We start from the raw sequence: 18,136 nt of genomic DNA on the forward strand, positions 1-18,136 counted from the left end.
TCCTTGTCTCGCTGCATCTTCACAATTTTTCCCAACTCATCACACTCTCCCCTCTCTCTCCCCGAAGAAGCTTTGACAGCATTCCTGTTTTATCCTGACAAACTTTTAATCCGAATTATCGGTCGAAACTTCGCGATGAGTTCAGAACAGCCGGAAAAGGTTCCAGCGGCAGAGCTTGTGAGTGTCACTTGCTTGCTACCTTACTCGTTAACCCCAACTAAGCAAGCCCCCACTAATACTCCGTAGACCGGGGATACTCCTGTTTCAGTGCCCAAGGACGCCGGGGATATCGCAGCTGCTAAGCCAACACCAGCTAATATTCCTTCTTCTGCAAACCCGGCGTCAGAAGTCAACACCTCCTCGGCTCTCGAATCTAGTATTGAAAATCCACCGCCTAAACCGCCGCGTCCAATGTCTCCTCAGCAGCAGGCTCAAGCTACTCTTCAAGAGGCTTTCCCCTCTATTGATGCTACCGTTGTCAAAGCGGTTCTTGTCGCCTCAGGTGGCCAGGTTGAACCGGCATTTACCGCCCTGCTGAGTGAGTTGAATCCTTAAAATCAACCACACGCCATTTATACTAAACCTTCAATAGCTATGAGTGACCCCACTTTCGTAGAAGAGACTCCTCCTCCACAGCCTCCTCGCCCTCCACAACACGCCCAAGTGAGACAGGTTTGGTTACTTTCGTTGCGACTCTATAGAGATTCTAACTTGTCCTAGCCGTATGCGGATCGCCCCGAGCGTCGCCAGGGCCCTGGTGGCTCCCTACCGTCGCCATATGCAACATCTACCCCACAAACTCAACTTGAAGCAGACGAAATTTATGCTAGACAATTAGCAGACCAATTCAGTGCACCTAGGAGAGCTGGAACTGGCAGGCCTCGCCCGGGCGCGAGTACAGCCCTAGATCCAGAATATGAGACAAGTCGAAGAAGAGGAAGATTGCATGATCCAGATTCTGACTATGATTCAGACAAGGAGCATTCGTTCCTTGATGGTTCGTACTGCCGGGTTCTTGATGTATGGCTTTCTCCTGCTGATAGATTTAGACGATCTTCCGGTTATTAAGGAAAACCTCCGCAAAGGTTTTCTTGAAACCCAAAGCAAAGTCAATTCTTGGATCTCTGATTTCAAAAAGAGGCTGGATGGTGACTCTCCCGAGACATCTCCTCCGAGCTCCGCACGGCCTAGTAGCCAGTATACTAGGAGTGGTAGTCGAACTGCTACTGGATTCGAAAATCCCGGAAGGAGCTCGAGAGACGGGGGATACGACGCTGACCCCCGGGTTCTAAGCGATGATTTTACGCATCTTGAGCTTAGGGATAGTTCTGTTCAAAGTATGAGATATTCCTTAGCGATTTAAGGGATGATGTGGCTTTATGTTCCATTGCTAAAATGATATATAGCTCCGCAACCTCGTCGTCCTAGGGCCAATCCTGGATTGTTTCAATCTTCAAACAAGCCCACTGGTCGCAAGGTATCATTTGATGAGCGCCCAGTTACTATTTCCGATGACGATATGTATCGTCCGCCACAGCCCCCTCGCTCTACTTCAGCTGGTGCGCCAGCTCGACAAACATCTCCATCGCCCAGTAAATGGGAGCCCTTGAAGAGTGTGGAGCCAACGCCAATGGATAGGGATCCTTTCTCACTCGGTGACAGTGATGACGAGCGGGATGGCTTAGTAAAGGAGAGCGATGCAGAGCCGGTTTCTGTTTCATCGGCGCAAGAGACTGGCATTATATCCAAAGACACCGCGAAATGAAGCATGTAACGGGGGAATTGGAAAGTTTGATGGCTTTCGTAAAATGATTGTTAGCTATGAGGCTTGTACTTTTTTATTTTTATTTTTATTTTAGCTACTAGTTGGGGTTGTAATGTTTCAAATGAACCTGCATTCTTGAGTGGATTTCACTTGTATCTAGTATTATCGAACCTACATTCTATCTAATGTGACTTAGTACGTAGCTGCAGCAAGCTTCAAAGGCAAAGCTGTACTGAAAATTACTGATAGATTACAAAAATACTTAGGTGAAGGTACTATGAAAGCTATAACGGTACACTTGCTGATTAATCGGGAACCAGAAGAAATTCCCAGTCAGCCCCCGAGAATAGAACCACAGAAGCACGCGAATTGAAATAACCCCGCCCTCTTTATCTCCATTGTTCGCATTGGGGCGTGGAGCAGGGGCGATCTCGCTGCTAGCCCAGCTATTGCTCTCTTCATAACGGCATCTGCGTGAATGGCATCCGGATTAGCACTCCCGCTCTCCGCATTGATATGGCTTCTTTTAGGATGTCCATTGTACTCTACACGGTATTCGGGGGTTTGGGGGGAGATGAATGTCGGGGATGCCTGGAGGATTGATTGTATGCAGTTCTTTGGTGAAGATGTTGTTTGGTTGGGGAGGGACAATGGTTTTGTATGGAAGAATAAAGGGTCGTAAGAAAGAAGGCGGAAGAGCGCTTTTCGCGTTTCAGGAGGACTGGAGAAGCACGATACCGTACAGTATTAAAGAGACAAAAGTTGATTTCGTATGATAGGGTATGCAGCCAATCTTGGAACCGCAGAGCTTCATCGGACCAAAACCAGCCCCTTGGGCATGAATTTACATAACTTAACTTATGCCCTGCCCCTCTAATCTCACCTACTCTAAGTTATCCCTGCCGTAATTCTCAACAATAGGGCACAACCCTCCACTGCCAAGCCCTTTGTTCGGCGAATTTTTTTTCCCTCCCCAAACACTATAAAAGGCCAACGTCCCTCACACTCCTCTTTCCCCCAACATCATCAGTAGAGGTTATAATTGATTTTATTAACCTTAGGAGCTCCGCTACGGCGGCTTGCTGAGCGTTGTCTATTTTCCTCCATGGGTTTCGTTCCGTTCCCGGCTCCTTTGATTGACCCTTCTCCCGCCTGCTTCGATTTCCCTGGTTTTTTTTCGGTTGGGGGAGTTGATTGGTGGGGGGTGGTACATTTTTTTACATTTTTGTTTTGTTTTTTCTGTTTTTATGATAGATACCGTGTTTTCACGTTTGAAATTTTTTTGAATGTATTGGATGTTTTTCGAAGCGTAAGGTGTTGCCATGTTGGAGTTGGATATGATAGATAATATAGTACTTTACTGTACGGTACATGCTGCCCTAGTTATTATATCTCGAACAACGAAAGATCACTCGCTACCAACCCCCAAACAATCATATCGCCGCAAGAAAGGAAATTTTGACTTTTATTACGCGGGCCACAATATGCACAAACATGATTTACATAAAGTTACAACATCCGGGTATTGTGCTCCACTCACTCCTCCTTCGCCTCGACGTATTCCTTCGCCTTCCTCGTCACAGTCTCAGTGCTCTTTTTATCCCCCTTGCTCTTCTCGAACTCCAACCACTTCTTGAAAAGAGCCTTGGCTTGACGGGTCGAAGTCTTCTCAGCGAGAGCCCTCTTGAACAATGCTCTGACACCTTCCTTCCCGTCCTCCTCTTCACTCCCGTACTTAATTTCCATATCCAAGAACATGTTGTATAGATCGCTCTTCTTTTTAAAGGTGGCGAGCAAGTTCTCAAACAGTGTTCGTCCTCTCTCGGGATCACCGCTGCGGAATTCTAACTTGGCAAATTTAGATATGAGGTCTTTGTGCTGGCTTTGCGGGAGTGCTTGCATCGCGCGTTGAAGGAGTGCACGGGCAGCATCGCAGCTTTGCTTGCTGCTGAGGAGAAAGTCGGCGTAGTTTACCCAGATTTTAGGATCTTGGCTGAATTTTTTGATCATTACTTTGAAAAGGTCATCTGCTTTCTGGAGTCATGGAGTTAAGTGTCTGGCTGAGGCTTTGGATCGGGGGGTACCATACCTCAGTCTTGCTAGTTTGAATATAGATACTTGCTAGTTTCTCGTGCATGCCCTGCGCCTCGTTATACTGGCAAGCTCTCTTGAAGGCTTCTTCGAGAGTCTCATCGGTGCCATACATGGATTCCATATTTAGCATAGCGATCCAGACGTTCTGTTTTTCACTTTCCTCCCGAAGGGCGATAGTCTTGATCGCTCTCTCCGCAATCCCCCTAGCTTTCTCGACTTCGCTAAGCTGTAGTTCGAATGACATGTACATGATCCATAGTTTGGAATCGTTAGGGTCTCCAAGGAGGAGCCGTTCGAAGTCAGCGACGGATTGTGGTTCCCTTGTCGCCAGATTTCCTGTCAAATCTTCTTTGATTTGGGCCTTCTTGCGCTTCTTTTTTTTATGCTTTTCCTCTTCGGAGTTGCTATCCCCCTCAGAATCGGTGTCAGGACCGCGTTTGTCTAGGATACTTGCGGACCAGTCGAACCCCCCAGTGCTGAGACCTTCGCTAGTAGGTGCATCGTTCATTTCGACACTAGGCTCCTCTTGCTCTTGCTCTCTCTCGTCAGATTCTCCATCAGCATCACTCTCGAAGTCCTATGGGGAATCAGTTAGAATGGCATTGACATCCAAAATAACCCCAAACATACCTTTACAGCGCTGAGGTCAGCACCACCTTCACTTTCACTACCGTCCTCGCTTTCATCCTCACTAACTTCATCCTTGAAGTAGCTTGACTTCAACCCAAAAGAAATTCTTTTCTTTTCCAGATCAATACTTATAATCTTTGCCTTAACAGGATCTCCGGTCGCATAGAGCTTGCTAATATCATCAATGGCACTATCCGCGATTTGGCTCTTATGACATAGTCCACTGATATTTTGAGAGCCATCCACGCTGATAAAAACACCATATTCCGCGATATTCTTCACTTTCCCCTTGACGATTTGCCCTTCCTTTAGTGAGGAGTAGTCTGCTGGCTTCGGTTTTTCCTTTCCGGATATATCCGATTCTCTAAGGCTCATCTGGACGTGACCCAAGGTGGAATCAACAGCCATGATTTTACCCTTGACGAGCTGACCAACCGTGAATAAACCTTCCCATTCCTTCAAGAACCCATCCGAGAGATCAGAAATCTTGGTCCAGGCTGTGACGTTACCACCTATAGTAACGAAGAGCCCTTTGGGAGAGACTTGCTTCACAAAGCCGCGTCTAATATCTCCGACTTTGACATTCACAATGGCTTGGATTTCGGGATCCTTGACTGGTAGATCTGAGATCATTACACGGGAAGGCCTAGCTGAAAGAGTAACTCGCTTGTTGGGGGAATCAATATCTATGATACAAACGCGAATCACCTCATTTTTGCTGTACCCGTTGGTGTTCGCTTGTGAGAAGTCGTCTGCAAGGTCGGTAAGGCTGATCGGTCCAGAAACTGATTCACTGATTTGGACCAAGACTTGCCGATCAGTGACTTTAGTTACTCTCCCGGGGACAACCATTCCCTTGGCCAACTTGTCAAACGTCAAAGCCGAACTAGAAGGGCTACGAGCAGAAAGATCAAGTTTGCTGTGCTCTGAGTCGACTCGGAGAACTTGGCATTTGAGGGCGCAGCCAACAGGGAAGCTCTTTTGTAGTGTTTTTAGTTGAGCGACATTGTCTGAGAGATCCAGGATGCGAATTCTTCCCCTGATGTCAGGCATGATATTGGCCCAGGCACACTCCTCCGAAATGTTGTTCAAGAACGTTACCCATGTTGAATTAGGGGTAATGTCTTCTAGCTTTGTAATACATCCTTCAATACCCTCTTCCTTTATGTGGCTGGGCTTGGCTGAAAGCTCAAAGATAGGAGTCTTGGTGTTCGATTTTTGGTGGGTGATAGCAAGGAAGCGATGGTTTCGCGCATCATGAATTCCAATAACTTTGGCATCCAAGACGTCCCCTTTCTTAAACAACGCGAGGGGAGACTTTTTGTCCTTGATAGCATCCCAGGTTTCAAACACTAGTGATACGTCAATCCTACCCTGCACGTTGTCGGCGAGTTTCACGTTTAGCTGCGTCTCTTGTATAGAAACGACCTTTGCTTTAGTGAGTTTTCCGGGGGTGTAGTCGTCGATAAGTTTGAACCTCGCGTCAACAGGGTTAACAGTGAGCCTCTCTGAGTTGCCGGCTGTGTTAGCTACGGCCGAGACCTTCTCTTCTGATTTAGCGGAATTTAGCGATAATCGGAATCGTCGCTCTGATGGATCTATATATACCACCCTACCGGTGATGGACTGGTTCTTGACGAATCCGAAATTGGGGAGAGACTGGACTTCTGCTGGAAGGTCCCTTTTGTAAACCACTCCAACTATCCCACCGGCAAACCCAACAAAGAGGCCGTGAAGAGTAGTGTTCCTAACCCAGCCTTTCACTCTTTCTCCCTCGTTCACATCCTCAAATTTGCTGATCATTCTTCCGCGTTTTGCTGCCTTGACTAAGCTTGGCTTCATACTCAAGGTAATCGACCTTCTTTCCTCATGTTTCTCTAAAACCAAGAGGCCATCAAGTTTTTGTCCAGCCCTGAGCTTCTTGAAAACACCTAAGCTCTTCTCACGGCTACCATCGGTTAGTTGTCCAATCACTAGCACACCTCTGATGCCTTCAGCCCCCAAGCCATTTATCTCAACAATAAGATCATCCGCTGACTTTTCGACTACGGTCCCAGAGACAACATCACCAGGAGGTAGTTTGGCAAGAGCCACTTTATGGACTTCACCAAATAGGTTTGGATCTCTGCAGGAAACTCGTAACTTTTGGTTTGTAGGATCCACTGATAACACATGGACATTCACAGATTGGCCAACCGTGAAGTGCTCATGGGGGTCCTGGATATATGCTTCACTCATTTCGGAAATAGGGAGGAAGCCACAGACATCTGAAAAGAACTTGACTACAGCGCCGCTGGGTAGTATTTTGACCAAGGTACCAACTGAGCGAGTGCCGGAACTTGTATCTTCGTAAGATGATATTATTGGGGCGTCGGAGTTCACAATAGCCTTTTTTAAGGTCAACATTACTTTCCTCTTTGAAGGGTCAGTTAATAAAACCTGTTCATCAATTAGTATTGTTAAGAATTGGGCCGGGATAGTCGAAAAAAATTACCCTTGCTTTTACTTCAATACCCTCTCTAAACTTCTTTTCAGGATGCTTGAGTTTGATATCGCTTAGATGAAGCTCATCTACTATTCCGGTGATCCCTTCAGCTAAGCTTACGATAACGCGTCCACTATCTAGGACTCGATTGATAGTTCCCTTCACGACTTCACCGATTTTGATATCCTCCACCCTTAAAAATGGTTGGTCGAGAACCTTCTGCTCCATGCTAACAAGATAGAGGCCATCCATAGAGTTATAACCAATTATTCTAGCCATATGGACTGAACCAGTCTGATGTAGGCCAGAATCCTTAGATAGAACTTCTATTCTGCTGTCGCTTGAGACCCGAGATATATGGACGAAACCGGGAACACCAGGAACGCCGACGTCAAGAGAGAGGCCGGTTTTAGGCTCGATATTAAGAATCTTTGCGGAGTTGATAATGGTGGATGTTGGGAGGATAGTTGTAGGCTCATTCTCAATTGGCCGAGTAAATGAAAGGACGTGGGGGAGGATTGAAAGAGCGAGTTTATGAGGCTCGGCATAAGTAGCAATGACACGCGCTTTGATCTAGAGAAGGTTAGAGAGGCTATACAGAGGGGAGACGTGCTTCGAACTAACCTTTTCTCCAACCTTAAACTTGGATTCAATATCCTTTTCCCTCCAGCCAGAAGCATGAAAGAAGTCCATTGTAGCATCCACAAGTCCCATAACTTTTCCTACGATCCCAACGGCTTTACTACCCTTTGCTATATCGGTGATGAGTACCTCCACGCCAGTCCCGGGTAAAAATGTATCGACTGTAGGCGCAGAACTCAGCCACCAGGCTGCCTTTCCACCAGAGTATTTGCCCTTCTTGCTTGGTTTCTGTTCTAGATCTCCTGAAAGCTTGACAATTTTACCATTTGACGAAAGCCCAATGGTTGTGCAAAGCATCACTTGGCCTTCCTTTGCATCTGTCACCGAACGGCCCTTCCCGAGCTCCTTGGATGAGAGAAACCCTTTGAGATCATTCCCGATACCCAAGTTCATAACGAGACCGTGATCCTCCACACTTGTGACAGAAGCCTGAACAGTACACCCAACGACTAATTCAGTAGTTGTAAGGCCGTTATTGGCCATAACCGGATCCAAGGATAGCTCGATCCGCTTCTTAATTTTCTTGGAGCCTGAAGGAGATTTCGAATTGGCAAGTTCTGAAGAAGACACAACGTACGCTCGGAGATATTGCCCGATCTGGAACATAGCCTTGAGGTCAACATCGTCCTCACTAGATTCCGATTTTGCTGTTCCGATCTTTTCCTCTACGTCCTCATCTTCGTCGTCATCGCTATCCCGGACTAAAGCTTCAACCCTCTTGTTCAACGATTCCGAAATAGAAGTGAGAGGAACAAAGCCAGTCAGATTATTTGGCAAAGAAAGGGCGAGGTCGGTTTGATTGATTTGAGAAATGCATCCAAGAACAAGTGTTCCCGGTACTAGTCTCTACGAATTGATTAGCATTTCGTGGTTAATACCTCTGGTAAGAGAATACCAACCTTATAGCTCAATCCTTCTGCTTTAATTCCCTTTTGTTCACCTTTCTTGGATTCATCCCTTTTACTCTTTTTATCTTTCTTTAATTCTTCTCTCATCGGCTTCTTTTTGGTCGATTTGGCCTTCGCATTTTCGGCTTCGAAAAGGACATCTTTAGCAGCATCATTGGATATTTGTTTGAATTCCAACGGAGTAAGAACAGAGCCACCACCTCTTGGGAAAGATGTTTCTTCGTCCTTTGAGGAACAGAATGTTGATAGCTTTGGTGGCTCAAATTTTGAAGCAGCTGTCGATGCCTCGGGTTTCAGCCTCTTATTTGCAGTTGCAGGGTTTTTTTTCGTTTCGCTCTTATTCGCTCGGCGCGGATCCGCGTCTTGAGGGCGTTTTCGCTTCTTTTCGGAGCCCATTGTGTGTTGATAGTATGGTGGGGTCTGTTCGGGGGTTCGAGGTGGTGGGGAGAGATCAAATGGTTTTCTAAAGTTTTTTTTTTTTGCTATGATGCTATGGCGAATATGGCTAACAGAATATCACTATGCTCCCGAGCCAAGACTTCGCCAAAAAATTTTCCCACCCCCTTTCGTACTAGTATGGTACATTACCGGCATGATAATCCAAATTTCTTTCCTGGATAAAGGTCTTGGCGTGAGAACTTGGCAAAATAACTGAGCCCCAACTCTCGGGAGTCTCAGCAATCACTCGATCCCCATTGTCCACCGCTTGAGACATTAACAAACCGCTGATAGGCCACTACCCACAACTTGCATACGGAACTTACCTTTCCTCACAAAGATACTTTCCAGCTATTCTACTAAGACACTGCGCTCAGGCACATCGGTCTAATATGGTAGACTCCTTTGCAATTAATGTTCAACAGGTATGCGCGCTCTGCCTCAAAATTTTCATATCAACTGGGCTATCATCCCTAACTCCCAGGCACCAACCGTGCTGGAATGCGAAATGGAGCTTTGTTGAATGAATACAGTACTCACTATTTTGAAATAGATGATGTTGGCTCCTTCTGATGCAGGTTATATAGATCAGCTGATCTCTACTGTTGGAGATGCTTGCACCTTAGGTCGTGAGAGACAGCTTATGGGGGATCTGGCTCGATTTTCGGAAAAGCAGGAGGCCGAGGTTGAACGACTATGTAACAATAATTACCAGGACTTCGTTCAATCAGTTAACCACCTTCTCAGTGTACGAAAAGGCACAGTTGACTTGGCTAAAGAAATTATTGAACTAAACGAAGCTATCCAGAACTCTACCGAACGGCTAGTGGAAAAGAAAAAGGCTCTGGTCAACTCCCGAGAGGTCCGAGAGAACATCGATGAAGCAACAAAAGCTTTGAAGTCATGTCTAGAGGTTTTAGGGCTGGCAAACCGAGTTGGAGACCTTTTGCGAGAGAAGAAACGATATGCAGCTTTAAGAGCCTTGGAGGAATTGCAGAGTGTGCGCTTAAGAGAGGTTGCGCAATTTGAGATTGCTGAAATAATTCAGAAATCGGTTCCATCCATAAAAATGATTGTCAAAGAGGCCGTTATGACAGACTTAAATACCTGGCTCTACAAGGTCCGAGAAAATTCAATGCTATTAGGACAGGTAGCTTTCTATCACACTGACCAACGCCGGCGTCGACAGAAGGAGAGGGTGCAGGGTATCTCCAATTTGCGATCGCTCAAGATTAACTCTGCGTTAGAACTTGTCCTAGATGAGCGAGAAGAGTTTGATGTTCTCGACAACGAAGACATAGCTATTGACTTCACACCCTTATTTGAATGCTTGCATATACATGAAGCGATGGGACAGAGGGATGAGTTTAGGGTTACATACGCAAATGTTAGAAGACAACAGAAGGATCTCCTGTTTTCGAACCCACTTACCCTTACAAGTGAGGGCGTAAGCTGTATCAGTCGTCTGCTGGAAGATGTGTGTGGTTTTGCAATAATTGAGAAATCTACACTTAAGAAAACTTTGGGTTTTCGTTCTCCAGTTGATGTAAGCAGCCCCATTTCTTAATCACTGGGCGTAGCTCGTTTGGGGGACATTTACTGCTAGAATTCACGTTCCAAGCGCCCTCATATTTTCGCTCTATTCAGTCCCTCCTCCCCGAGTTTGAGTGCTGATGTTATCATAGGTTGATTATTTATGGGACTCGATGTGTAAGAAAGCGATAGTCATGATAAATCAAAAAGTGGAAAATGTCACCAAGGCAGAGATATTATTGAAAATAAAAAATGTATCAGTCTTGTTCATACAGACTATGGATGTTAGTGCGCTTCTTTCTACACTACTTCTATTTGCTAATCTGCAACAGACCTGGGAATATCCCGTCAAGCACTTTGACGAATTCCTTCTCGGTCTTTTTGATCAGTACTCAGAATGCTTGAAGAGGGACTTCATCAGCGAGTTCAAAAAGGTATGGGGTTCATAATAGCTTGCATATGGTTTCTACTATTTCAGAATCTGAAACTAAATAAGCGTCACTCAACTGTAGATTGCAATGAGCGACGACTACACACCTATGGTGGTTGAGAATCGGCCAAAGTATGACAATATTGTGAAATCGGTCTGGTACAATCCAGACAAAGATCCTGAAATTATACAGTATGTGCTCTGCATCATCAAAATTTGATACCGGATAACCGTGACTCAACAACAAGTTCTACTAGATTTCCAACAGCCATGCCTTTTTCGCGGATATATCCACTTTGCTGTCGCCATATCCGCGATTTACTTGAGAAATACTACTTTTACGCAGATGAGTATTTCCAAAACCAGGGCGCCATTGATCGGGAGCTACAGAAGGTTAGTTGCGCTAGCGTGTATACTAGCACAGATGCATAGCTGACTTTATAAATCTTTAGTCCCTTGACGAACTGCTATGCGAACACGTTTGTGGCACTTTGGTGGAGCACTTGAACTCACAGTATCTTGGACAGATCGTTCAAATCCTCATAAATCTTGAGCATTTCGAATATGCCTGTCAGGAGCTTGAATATCTCCTTGCAGAGGCTTGTTATGCCAACGAGACAGGGGCCATAGCTCTCAAAGCAACAGAGCGATTCAAGTCCGAGAAGAAAACCGCAGAGAAGAGAATATTCGAGCTTGTGAACAGCAAGATAGATGATCTCATTGGGACTGCCGAATACGATTGGATGGCCACCAATGAACAGAGCCAGCCTAGTGAATATCTACAGCAAACCACACTTTTTTTGAGGAATAACATGAACTCCACGTTGTTGAATTTGCCCAGAGAAATCCAGGGGTTCATTTACTTTGATGCCTTGAACCATATCGCAACATCTATACTTGTAAGCCTCGTCGGAGTGCTCACTCTGGTGGCGAAAGTCGGGGGTCGCTGATTACATATCACTAGGCCTTGCCCCTGAGCGAAGACGTAAAACGGATTAACAAGATTTTCGTTCACAACTTGGACATGGATGTCAAATATCTTCAAGGGTTTGTGGATAGCCTCAATGATCCAATGCTCCCTACAGTCTTCGATGAGCTCAGGCAAACAATCGACCTCCTGAAATCCGACAACTCGGACGAATTCTATAACATCAGCACCAAGATGAAGAAATACGCGAATGTAGATCCGATCAATGGGCCGGTATTATTGGAAAAGTAAGCTCTATTCTTTTCTCCCTCTTTATTACCAACCATTGGATACTAACTGCAGGTTAACTTAGATTGCTCGCCGAAGATGCATCTGCCAAGAAAGGGCTCACTGGACGGTTTAGATCGTGAGAAGGTTACAATGGGGGCACGTTCGAGACTTCCTTAGACACAAACCTCCACTACTATTATACAAGTGGATTTCTTACATAACAATTGCGGCCGGTTCCCCTGTTAAGGTGGAGTCGAATGCCCCTCCTGTGATGATAGATCTGGGGAAGAGGCGACCAGTATAAAGAAAGAAATTTCTGTCTTGTAAATTGAGTAAGGTAATAAATATGATAAGAGATGGTGGTACTACCATAGCCTTAAAGAGATTAAGAGCCAATAGTCTAATAATCAACAATAATCTGCGTCTATGGAGGGGGTGCTTGGGTCGTGGGGTGCTCAATGGTGAAGCCAAGATGTGAGGGCATCGCACCTTGAGGGACACGGGAAAACCCCTCGAACAGAATTATGGTCTGTGTGGATTGCCTTTTGAGGTGGTATACGAGTACGAGTACCGTACTGTACAATCTGGAGATGAATGATAATGATTTCCTGTAAGGGCATGCGGCTCTGCTGGGTAGAATCCTTGGCACTAAACTGGAACCAACGAACCGAAAAGTAATCCCAATTCCAAAAACCCTTGTCTCACCAAAACTATAAACCGCACCTCCGCCATTAAAAAAAAAAAAACAACCGCACAACAATGGCGCCTCCTTCCAACCGCCGAAGAATGCGCAAGAATCCGCGCGATCGAGCGCAAAATGCCTTCGCAATCGCTTCGGCTGAATTCTCCGAGGAGCCTTCCATTCCAACTAGCAGGCTCGGGAATCACTGTCCTTCTCGGTCCCGAAGAAATGACGGCGACAGCGAGGAAGGTGGGGGTGGTGGAAAGGACGGCGTGGATGAGATTGACCGCGGCAGCGACTCCGAAGGGAATGAGTGGAAGATAGGACATATTGACAACGAGGATGATAGCGATATTGACAGCGACGAGGCAATGGGTGAGAGCGACGAGGAGAGGTTTGCGGATTTTACGTTTCGGGGGAGTACCTCTACCGGGAAAGAGAAAAAGAGCAAGTCCGGGCAAGGTTTAGAGGAGGAGAGTGGGGGTGATGATGAGAGTAGTGAAGATGGAGAGGGGTTTATAGATTTGTCGGAGATGCTGGATAGGCCTGATTCTGGAGACGAGGAGGAGGCGGTCGATGGAAAGGCGAAGAGGAAGCCTCAGCGACCAGTCTCTGACGACGGAGAGGGAGAGGGTGATGAGCTTAATGATAGCTCTATGAACAGTGAATCTGAATCTGGAGATGACGACGATGGGGATTTGGTTTCCGACTTCTCTGAAGAGGACGAGACACTAGAAGACCCCTCGAAACTTGCAAAGCTTCAAGAGATCATATGTTCGCTTCCTTCGACAAAATCGCCAAGGAGAGCTCGAGAAAATGATCCCAATGAAGGGAAGACGCCGAATGAGTACAATTTAACTATATCTTCAACCTCTGATAAGCTCACTGTGGAGGACCTCATGCCCACCATCACCGATCCCAAGCTCAGGCAATCGCTCGAGCTCGTTGCCGGCAATCCACCGCCAAAGTCCAGTAAGCCAGGAGTACAGGGGAAGCTCTCGGCCCCACTGGCAAAGAGGCAACAGGACAAGTTAGATCGGGCAGCAGCCTACGAGAAGTCAAAAGAGGCGCTCGGCCGCTGGACAGATACAGTGAAGCATAGCCGACAGGCGGATTATCTTCATTTCCCGTTAGCCAATGCGCCTAATGCACGGTTGCCAGCACCGAGGAAAGTCGCTGTGCTTTCGGCTTCTGAGCCTACCCCGTTAACCGAACTTGAAGCTACTATCTCTGGAATACTGAAGGAGTCGAATATGGCTTCCGAAAAGTCTATCAAGGGGTTTGAAGAGCTGAAAACGAATAAACTATCCGTGGAGGAGGTCCAGAAACGTACAGCTGAGCTTCGGCTTGCGCGCGAACTCATGTACCGGGAAGAGATCAAGGCGAAACGTATCAAGAGGATCAAGTCAAAATCCTACCACAGAATCCTCAAGAAAGAGAGGGGAAAGCAAAAAAACGCCATTGAGGAGGCTTTGGCTCTTGAGCGTGGCGGTGCGCCGAGTGAAGAAGATGTTATGGAGAGGGAGAGGAAAAGGGCGGAAGAGCGAATGACTTTGAGACATAAGCAGAGTAAGTGGTCTAAAGGGATAAAGGACTCAGGAAGGACTATGTGGGATGAGGAAGCGCAGAATGGTGCGGTAGAGATGGCAAAGCGCTCAGAAGAGCTTCGAATGAGGATTGCTGGGAAGGAAGTTCTTGGGGAGGACGAGGAGTTTGAGAGTAGTGGTGATGATGAAGAGGATGACTTGTTTAACGAAGATCAGCAGCAAGCAAAGCAGCGGCTACTTGCAGATCTAGAAAAGCTGGAGAATGGAAGTGATACTGCTAAAGGTCAACGCAACAAGAGTAAGTTGATGGACCTCAAGTTCATGCGAAATGCCGAAGCTGCTCAGAAGAGAGCGAACAAGGCCGAAATGGAGGGTCTACGGCAGGCTTTGGAAGGTGATGATAAGTCAGATAAGAGTGACGGGAGCGAGGAGGAAGTTAACGATACTGGAAGGATGGTCTTCACAGCTGGGAGGAAGAAGAAAGAAATAGCCAGGAAGCCCAAGCCAAACAAGTCTGAGTTCGAGGAGGCTGAACACTCGAGTGAGGGTGAGGATGGCAAGGATAGTCCGGATGAAGCTGAAGTTACAATGGTGAACAAGGCGGCTTCCAATATACTCAAGAATCCTTTCTCGCAACCTGGGATATCACCTCTACAGTTTTCTAACCAGAAAGCGGGGGCTAGCGAAAAGCGCAGTACTTCAGCCAGGCCTTTACCCGGAGGAGAGAAGGGGAAGGTGGCCCCAGAGCCTAACCCATGGCTTACTCAAGACACCACTTCCAGCCTCGTTAGACCCAAAGCTCAGGCCTTGGTAGCTGGGAGGCAAGAATCCAAGAACGCAAAGACAAACTCCAAGCTCTCCAAGGATCGAAAAAAATCACTCAAAGACCGTGATGGCCCCGGATCGGATATCGAGATTGATGTGAATGCCACACTTAAACTTGCCTCAAACAAGCGCAGGGCCGGCGGCGATGGCGATAGCGGCGGCGAAGAGGGGGATGAGGATGACGAAGGAGCTATCAATCTGGTGCCAACCAAAGGAATGAATGGTGTGAATCTTGATCAACGGGAACTTGTGAAGCGGGCTTTCGCAGGTGACAACGTTGTCGCAGAGTTCAAGGCAGAGAAGAAGAGAAAGATCGACGAGGAGGGCGACCAAGTAATCGATACTAGGATTCCGGGATGGGGTAGCTGGACCGGAGCAGGTCTTACAGAACGAAAAGGAAAGAAGGACACTAGGTTTTTCAAAACGATCAAGGGCGTTGATAAAAATAATCGGAAGGATAAGAAGCTTGAGAAAGTTATCATCAATGAGAAGCGTGTGAAGAAGGTATGAAACTGTCGGGTTGATTATATTACCAATAAAGCTAACGCTCTCCTTTAGAACGTTAAATATCAAGCATCTGCACTTCCTTTCCCCTTCGAATCTCAGCAGCAATACGAACGCAGTCTGCGTATCCCCATTGGGCCTGAGTGGACTACGAAGACGACGTTCCAGGATTCTACAATGCCAAGGGTTATGGTCAAGCAGGGTACTGTTATCGAACCTATATCTGCGCCGTTCAAGTAGTTATGGTTGATGGGTGGGTTTATTGCATGATAGTTATGATATTGAGTTGTAGATGGCCTAAAAGTGTTTGATTTTGCGCCGGCATATCCAGTATTCTAAATCCAAGCGTATCCAGAAAATCGAGTGTGACGTGCAGTAACTTGTCCCAGCTGGGCATGAAGTTCCGGGAATCCCATGCCCCCAGAGGGTTAGGGTTGGCCTCCCAGACGCTTGTCTCAACGTCATGTCATCCCTTCCAAACACGCATCCATCACCACATTCCGCCCCGCTGGACCAATAATAATGTCTTCAAGAATACCCCCTCTCCTTCGAATACGGTCTCCGTTAATACGTTTTTCTAAGTCCCTCAGAACCAATCCCACAAGACCCCACTCAACTACTAGCTCCGTCGACCAAACCGAAATCTCACACTTCGCAAACCTAGCCTCAACATGGTGGGACCCTCACGGTTCCTCTCGTCTCCTCCACTTAATGAACCCAATCCGTCTCTCCTTTATCCAACGCTGCATTCTCAAAGGTTCGCCAATACCAGCCACCTCTTCCACACGTACATACACGGAAAAACTCGACCCAACAGTGGCGGTGCAGGACGCTGATAACCCCCAGAAGCTCTGTTTCCTAGACATAGGCTGCGGCGGCGGAATACTCACGGAGGCGCTCGCAAGACTACCGAGCACAGAGTCCGTCGTGGCAATCGACCCGAGCAAGGAGGTTCTCTCCGTCGCACTTGAGCACGCGCGACAAGACCCCATGCTCACTGGGAGCAAGCTTCGCTACATTAATACCACAATCGAACAACTCCCAAAAGAACTCGAGGGCCAAAGAAACCAATTTGACGTTGTTACGTTAATGGAAGTCATAGAGCATGTCCCGCGTCCGAGCTCGTTCCTGAGGACCACCATGGAGCATGTCAGGCCTGGGGGGTGGCTGGTGTTGTCCACGATCGCCAGGACCTGGGCGAGCTTTTTGACGACAAAGTTTGTTGCTGAGGATATTCTTGGAATCGTACCGAGGGGGACCCACGATTGGAATAAGTACATTAATGCGGAGGAGCTGGGGGAGTTTTTTAAAGAGACGGGGGGGTGGGGGGATGTTCTTGTTATGGGATGCGTTTATGTGCCTGGGTTTGGATGGAGGGAGGTTAGGGGTGGAGAGAGGGTTGGGAATTATTTCTTTGGAGTAAGGAGGGGGCTAGGTGAGGGGGTGGGAGGGAGATGATGTTTCCTTTACTCTCTCTTCCTGGCAGGTTTTCATAATGCGGCATTTGAGTGGTTTTGATAGAGCTTTCTGGTGGAGTTCTTTACTTTTGCTTTTAACTAGACCTGAGGGGTATTGCCTCTAGTTACGCTATTCCGAGAGTTTGTAAGGTGAGCAATGTGTTATGTATGGCCCCCCATTTTTCTGGCCCCATGGTCATATACTCGACCCGAACAGGTGCCTCCACCCAGTGATGTTTCGTGATACAATCCCTACAGCCAAAATCGCCACGATGGCAGTGCCCTCTTCCTGAGGAAGGCTGAGCTGTGGGTGGGGGCTCATAAAGTGCCCTCCTCCGCCAACTAAACTAAGCGCTGGTGGACTGGATGTTTTTTTGGGGGAGTGGTGGAATAGTGATTCAAGGGTATCCGAATCAAAGAGTGTGGCGAAAGGGTCCCCAGACCGTCACCTTTGAGTATGTAAGCACGATTATACCGCGACAAGCTATCGATTCCAGATTTAAAGTTATCGTCGGGGCAGACATGTGCGTGAAGCCTTAGTCCCATCATACCAGAAAAAGGAAGTTCATTCAAACTAGCTGGGAAATCGACTGATAGCTCCCTGTGGCATTGTGCTTGCGGTGTATATGTGTTAGCAGGAGATTTTATCCGGACACCATCGAATCCCCGCGATATCTTGTGGGTCTTTTGGATCTCGAAGGATTGGGGAATTTTTCGTAGAAGACTGGAGCGTTTCCTTCCGGCGATGCCGCCAATCCTAACTAAAACATTTAAATTAGTTCGTGGCTCGGAGCGGGTACTTAGCGGGGTGACATCTGCACAGGACATGATGAGGACTGAAGCCGAGAAGGGGGGACGGTAACCTCCGTTTGCCGATCCAGGTGCTTTTTTGTGCGGATCGAGAATTCTTACGATACCTTTGGGGTTTTCAACAAGGAGCAGATATTATATATAAAGCATGGGCTAACTCCTCTGCGTATCGATCGCGGCATGTGCTT

The 18,136-nt window shown here is 47.1% G+C and overlaps 5 protein-coding genes; 4 read left to right on the forward strand and 1 right to left on the reverse strand.

Moving 5' to 3' along the window:
• The first annotated feature begins 34 nt into the window (after positions 1–34).
• GSTUM_00010633001 (uncharacterized protein) lies at positions 35–1,909 on the forward strand. XM_002841417.2 has 6 exons: positions 35–177; positions 247–538; positions 593–672; positions 721–997; positions 1,050–1,337; positions 1,407–1,909. Exons 1-6 carry the CDS (start codon positions 136–138, stop codon positions 1,763–1,765), a joined length of 1,338 nt encoding a protein of 445 aa, XP_002841463.1. The 5' UTR covers positions 35–135; the 3' UTR covers positions 1,766–1,909.
• A 1,187-nt stretch (positions 1,910–3,096) lies between these two features.
• Positions 3,097–8,920, reverse strand: GSTUM_00010634001 (uncharacterized protein; the record flags this gene model as incomplete). XM_002841418.2 has 6 exons in its annotated part: positions 3,097–3,799; positions 3,855–4,425; positions 4,467–6,928; positions 6,984–7,547; positions 7,599–8,462; positions 8,516–8,920. The coding sequence occupies 6 exons, from the start codon at positions 8,918–8,920 to the stop codon at positions 3,302–3,304; spliced, it is 5,364 nt and encodes a 1,787-aa protein (XP_002841464.1). The 3' UTR covers positions 3,097–3,301.
• Positions 8,921–9,515: 595 nt separating this feature from the next.
• GSTUM_00010635001 (uncharacterized protein) lies at positions 9,516–12,534 on the forward strand (the record flags this gene model as incomplete). XM_002841419.2 has 8 exons in its annotated part: positions 9,516–10,508; positions 10,648–10,779; positions 10,828–10,929; positions 11,008–11,117; positions 11,183–11,318; positions 11,378–11,824; positions 11,890–12,140; positions 12,206–12,534. 8 exons carry the CDS (start codon positions 9,516–9,518, stop codon positions 12,261–12,263), a joined length of 2,229 nt encoding a protein of 742 aa, XP_002841465.1. The 3' UTR covers positions 12,264–12,534.
• A 296-nt stretch (positions 12,535–12,830) lies between these two features.
• Positions 12,831–16,040, forward strand: GSTUM_00010636001 (uncharacterized protein). XM_002841420.2 has 2 exons: positions 12,831–15,681; positions 15,736–16,040. Exons 1-2 carry the CDS (start codon positions 12,883–12,885, stop codon positions 15,919–15,921), a joined length of 2,985 nt encoding a protein of 994 aa, XP_002841466.1. The 5' UTR covers positions 12,831–12,882; the 3' UTR covers positions 15,922–16,040.
• A 163-nt stretch (positions 16,041–16,203) lies between these two features.
• Positions 16,204–17,139, forward strand: GSTUM_00010637001 (uncharacterized protein; the record flags this gene model as incomplete). Its single annotated transcript, XM_002841421.1, has 1 exon — positions 16,204–17,139. One exon carries the CDS (start codon positions 16,204–16,206, stop codon positions 17,137–17,139), a length of 936 nt encoding a protein of 311 aa, XP_002841467.1.
• Positions 17,140–18,136: the final 997 nt, after the last annotated feature.

Source organism: Tuber melanosporum, assembly GCF_000151645.1.
Source record: "Tuber melanosporum whole genome shotgun sequence assembly, scaffold_72, strain Mel28".
NCBI classification, from domain to species: domain Eukaryota; kingdom Fungi; phylum Ascomycota; class Pezizomycetes; order Pezizales; family Tuberaceae; genus Tuber; species Tuber melanosporum.

Bases quoted from the DNA above. Each gene is read 5' to 3' on its own strand.
- GSTUM_00010633001 (XM_002841417.2), top strand. From the start codon at position 136: ATGAGTTCAGAACAGCCGGAAAAGGTTCCAGCGGCAGAGCTT. The intron at 178-246 runs GTGAGTGTCACT...AATACTCCGTAG, and splicing joins AGGTTCCAGCGGCAGAGCTT to ACCGGGGATACTCCTGTTTC. The intron at 673-720 runs GTTTGGTTACTT...AACTTGTCCTAG, and splicing joins AACACGCCCAAGTGAGACAG to CCGTATGCGGATCGCCCCGA.
- GSTUM_00010636001 (XM_002841420.2), top strand. From the start codon at position 12,883: ATGGCGCCTCCTTCCAACCGCCGAAGAATGCGCAAGAATCCGCGCGAT. The intron at 15,682-15,735 runs GTATGAAACTGT...GCTCTCCTTTAG, and splicing joins ATGAGAAGCGTGTGAAGAAG to AACGTTAAATATCAAGCATC.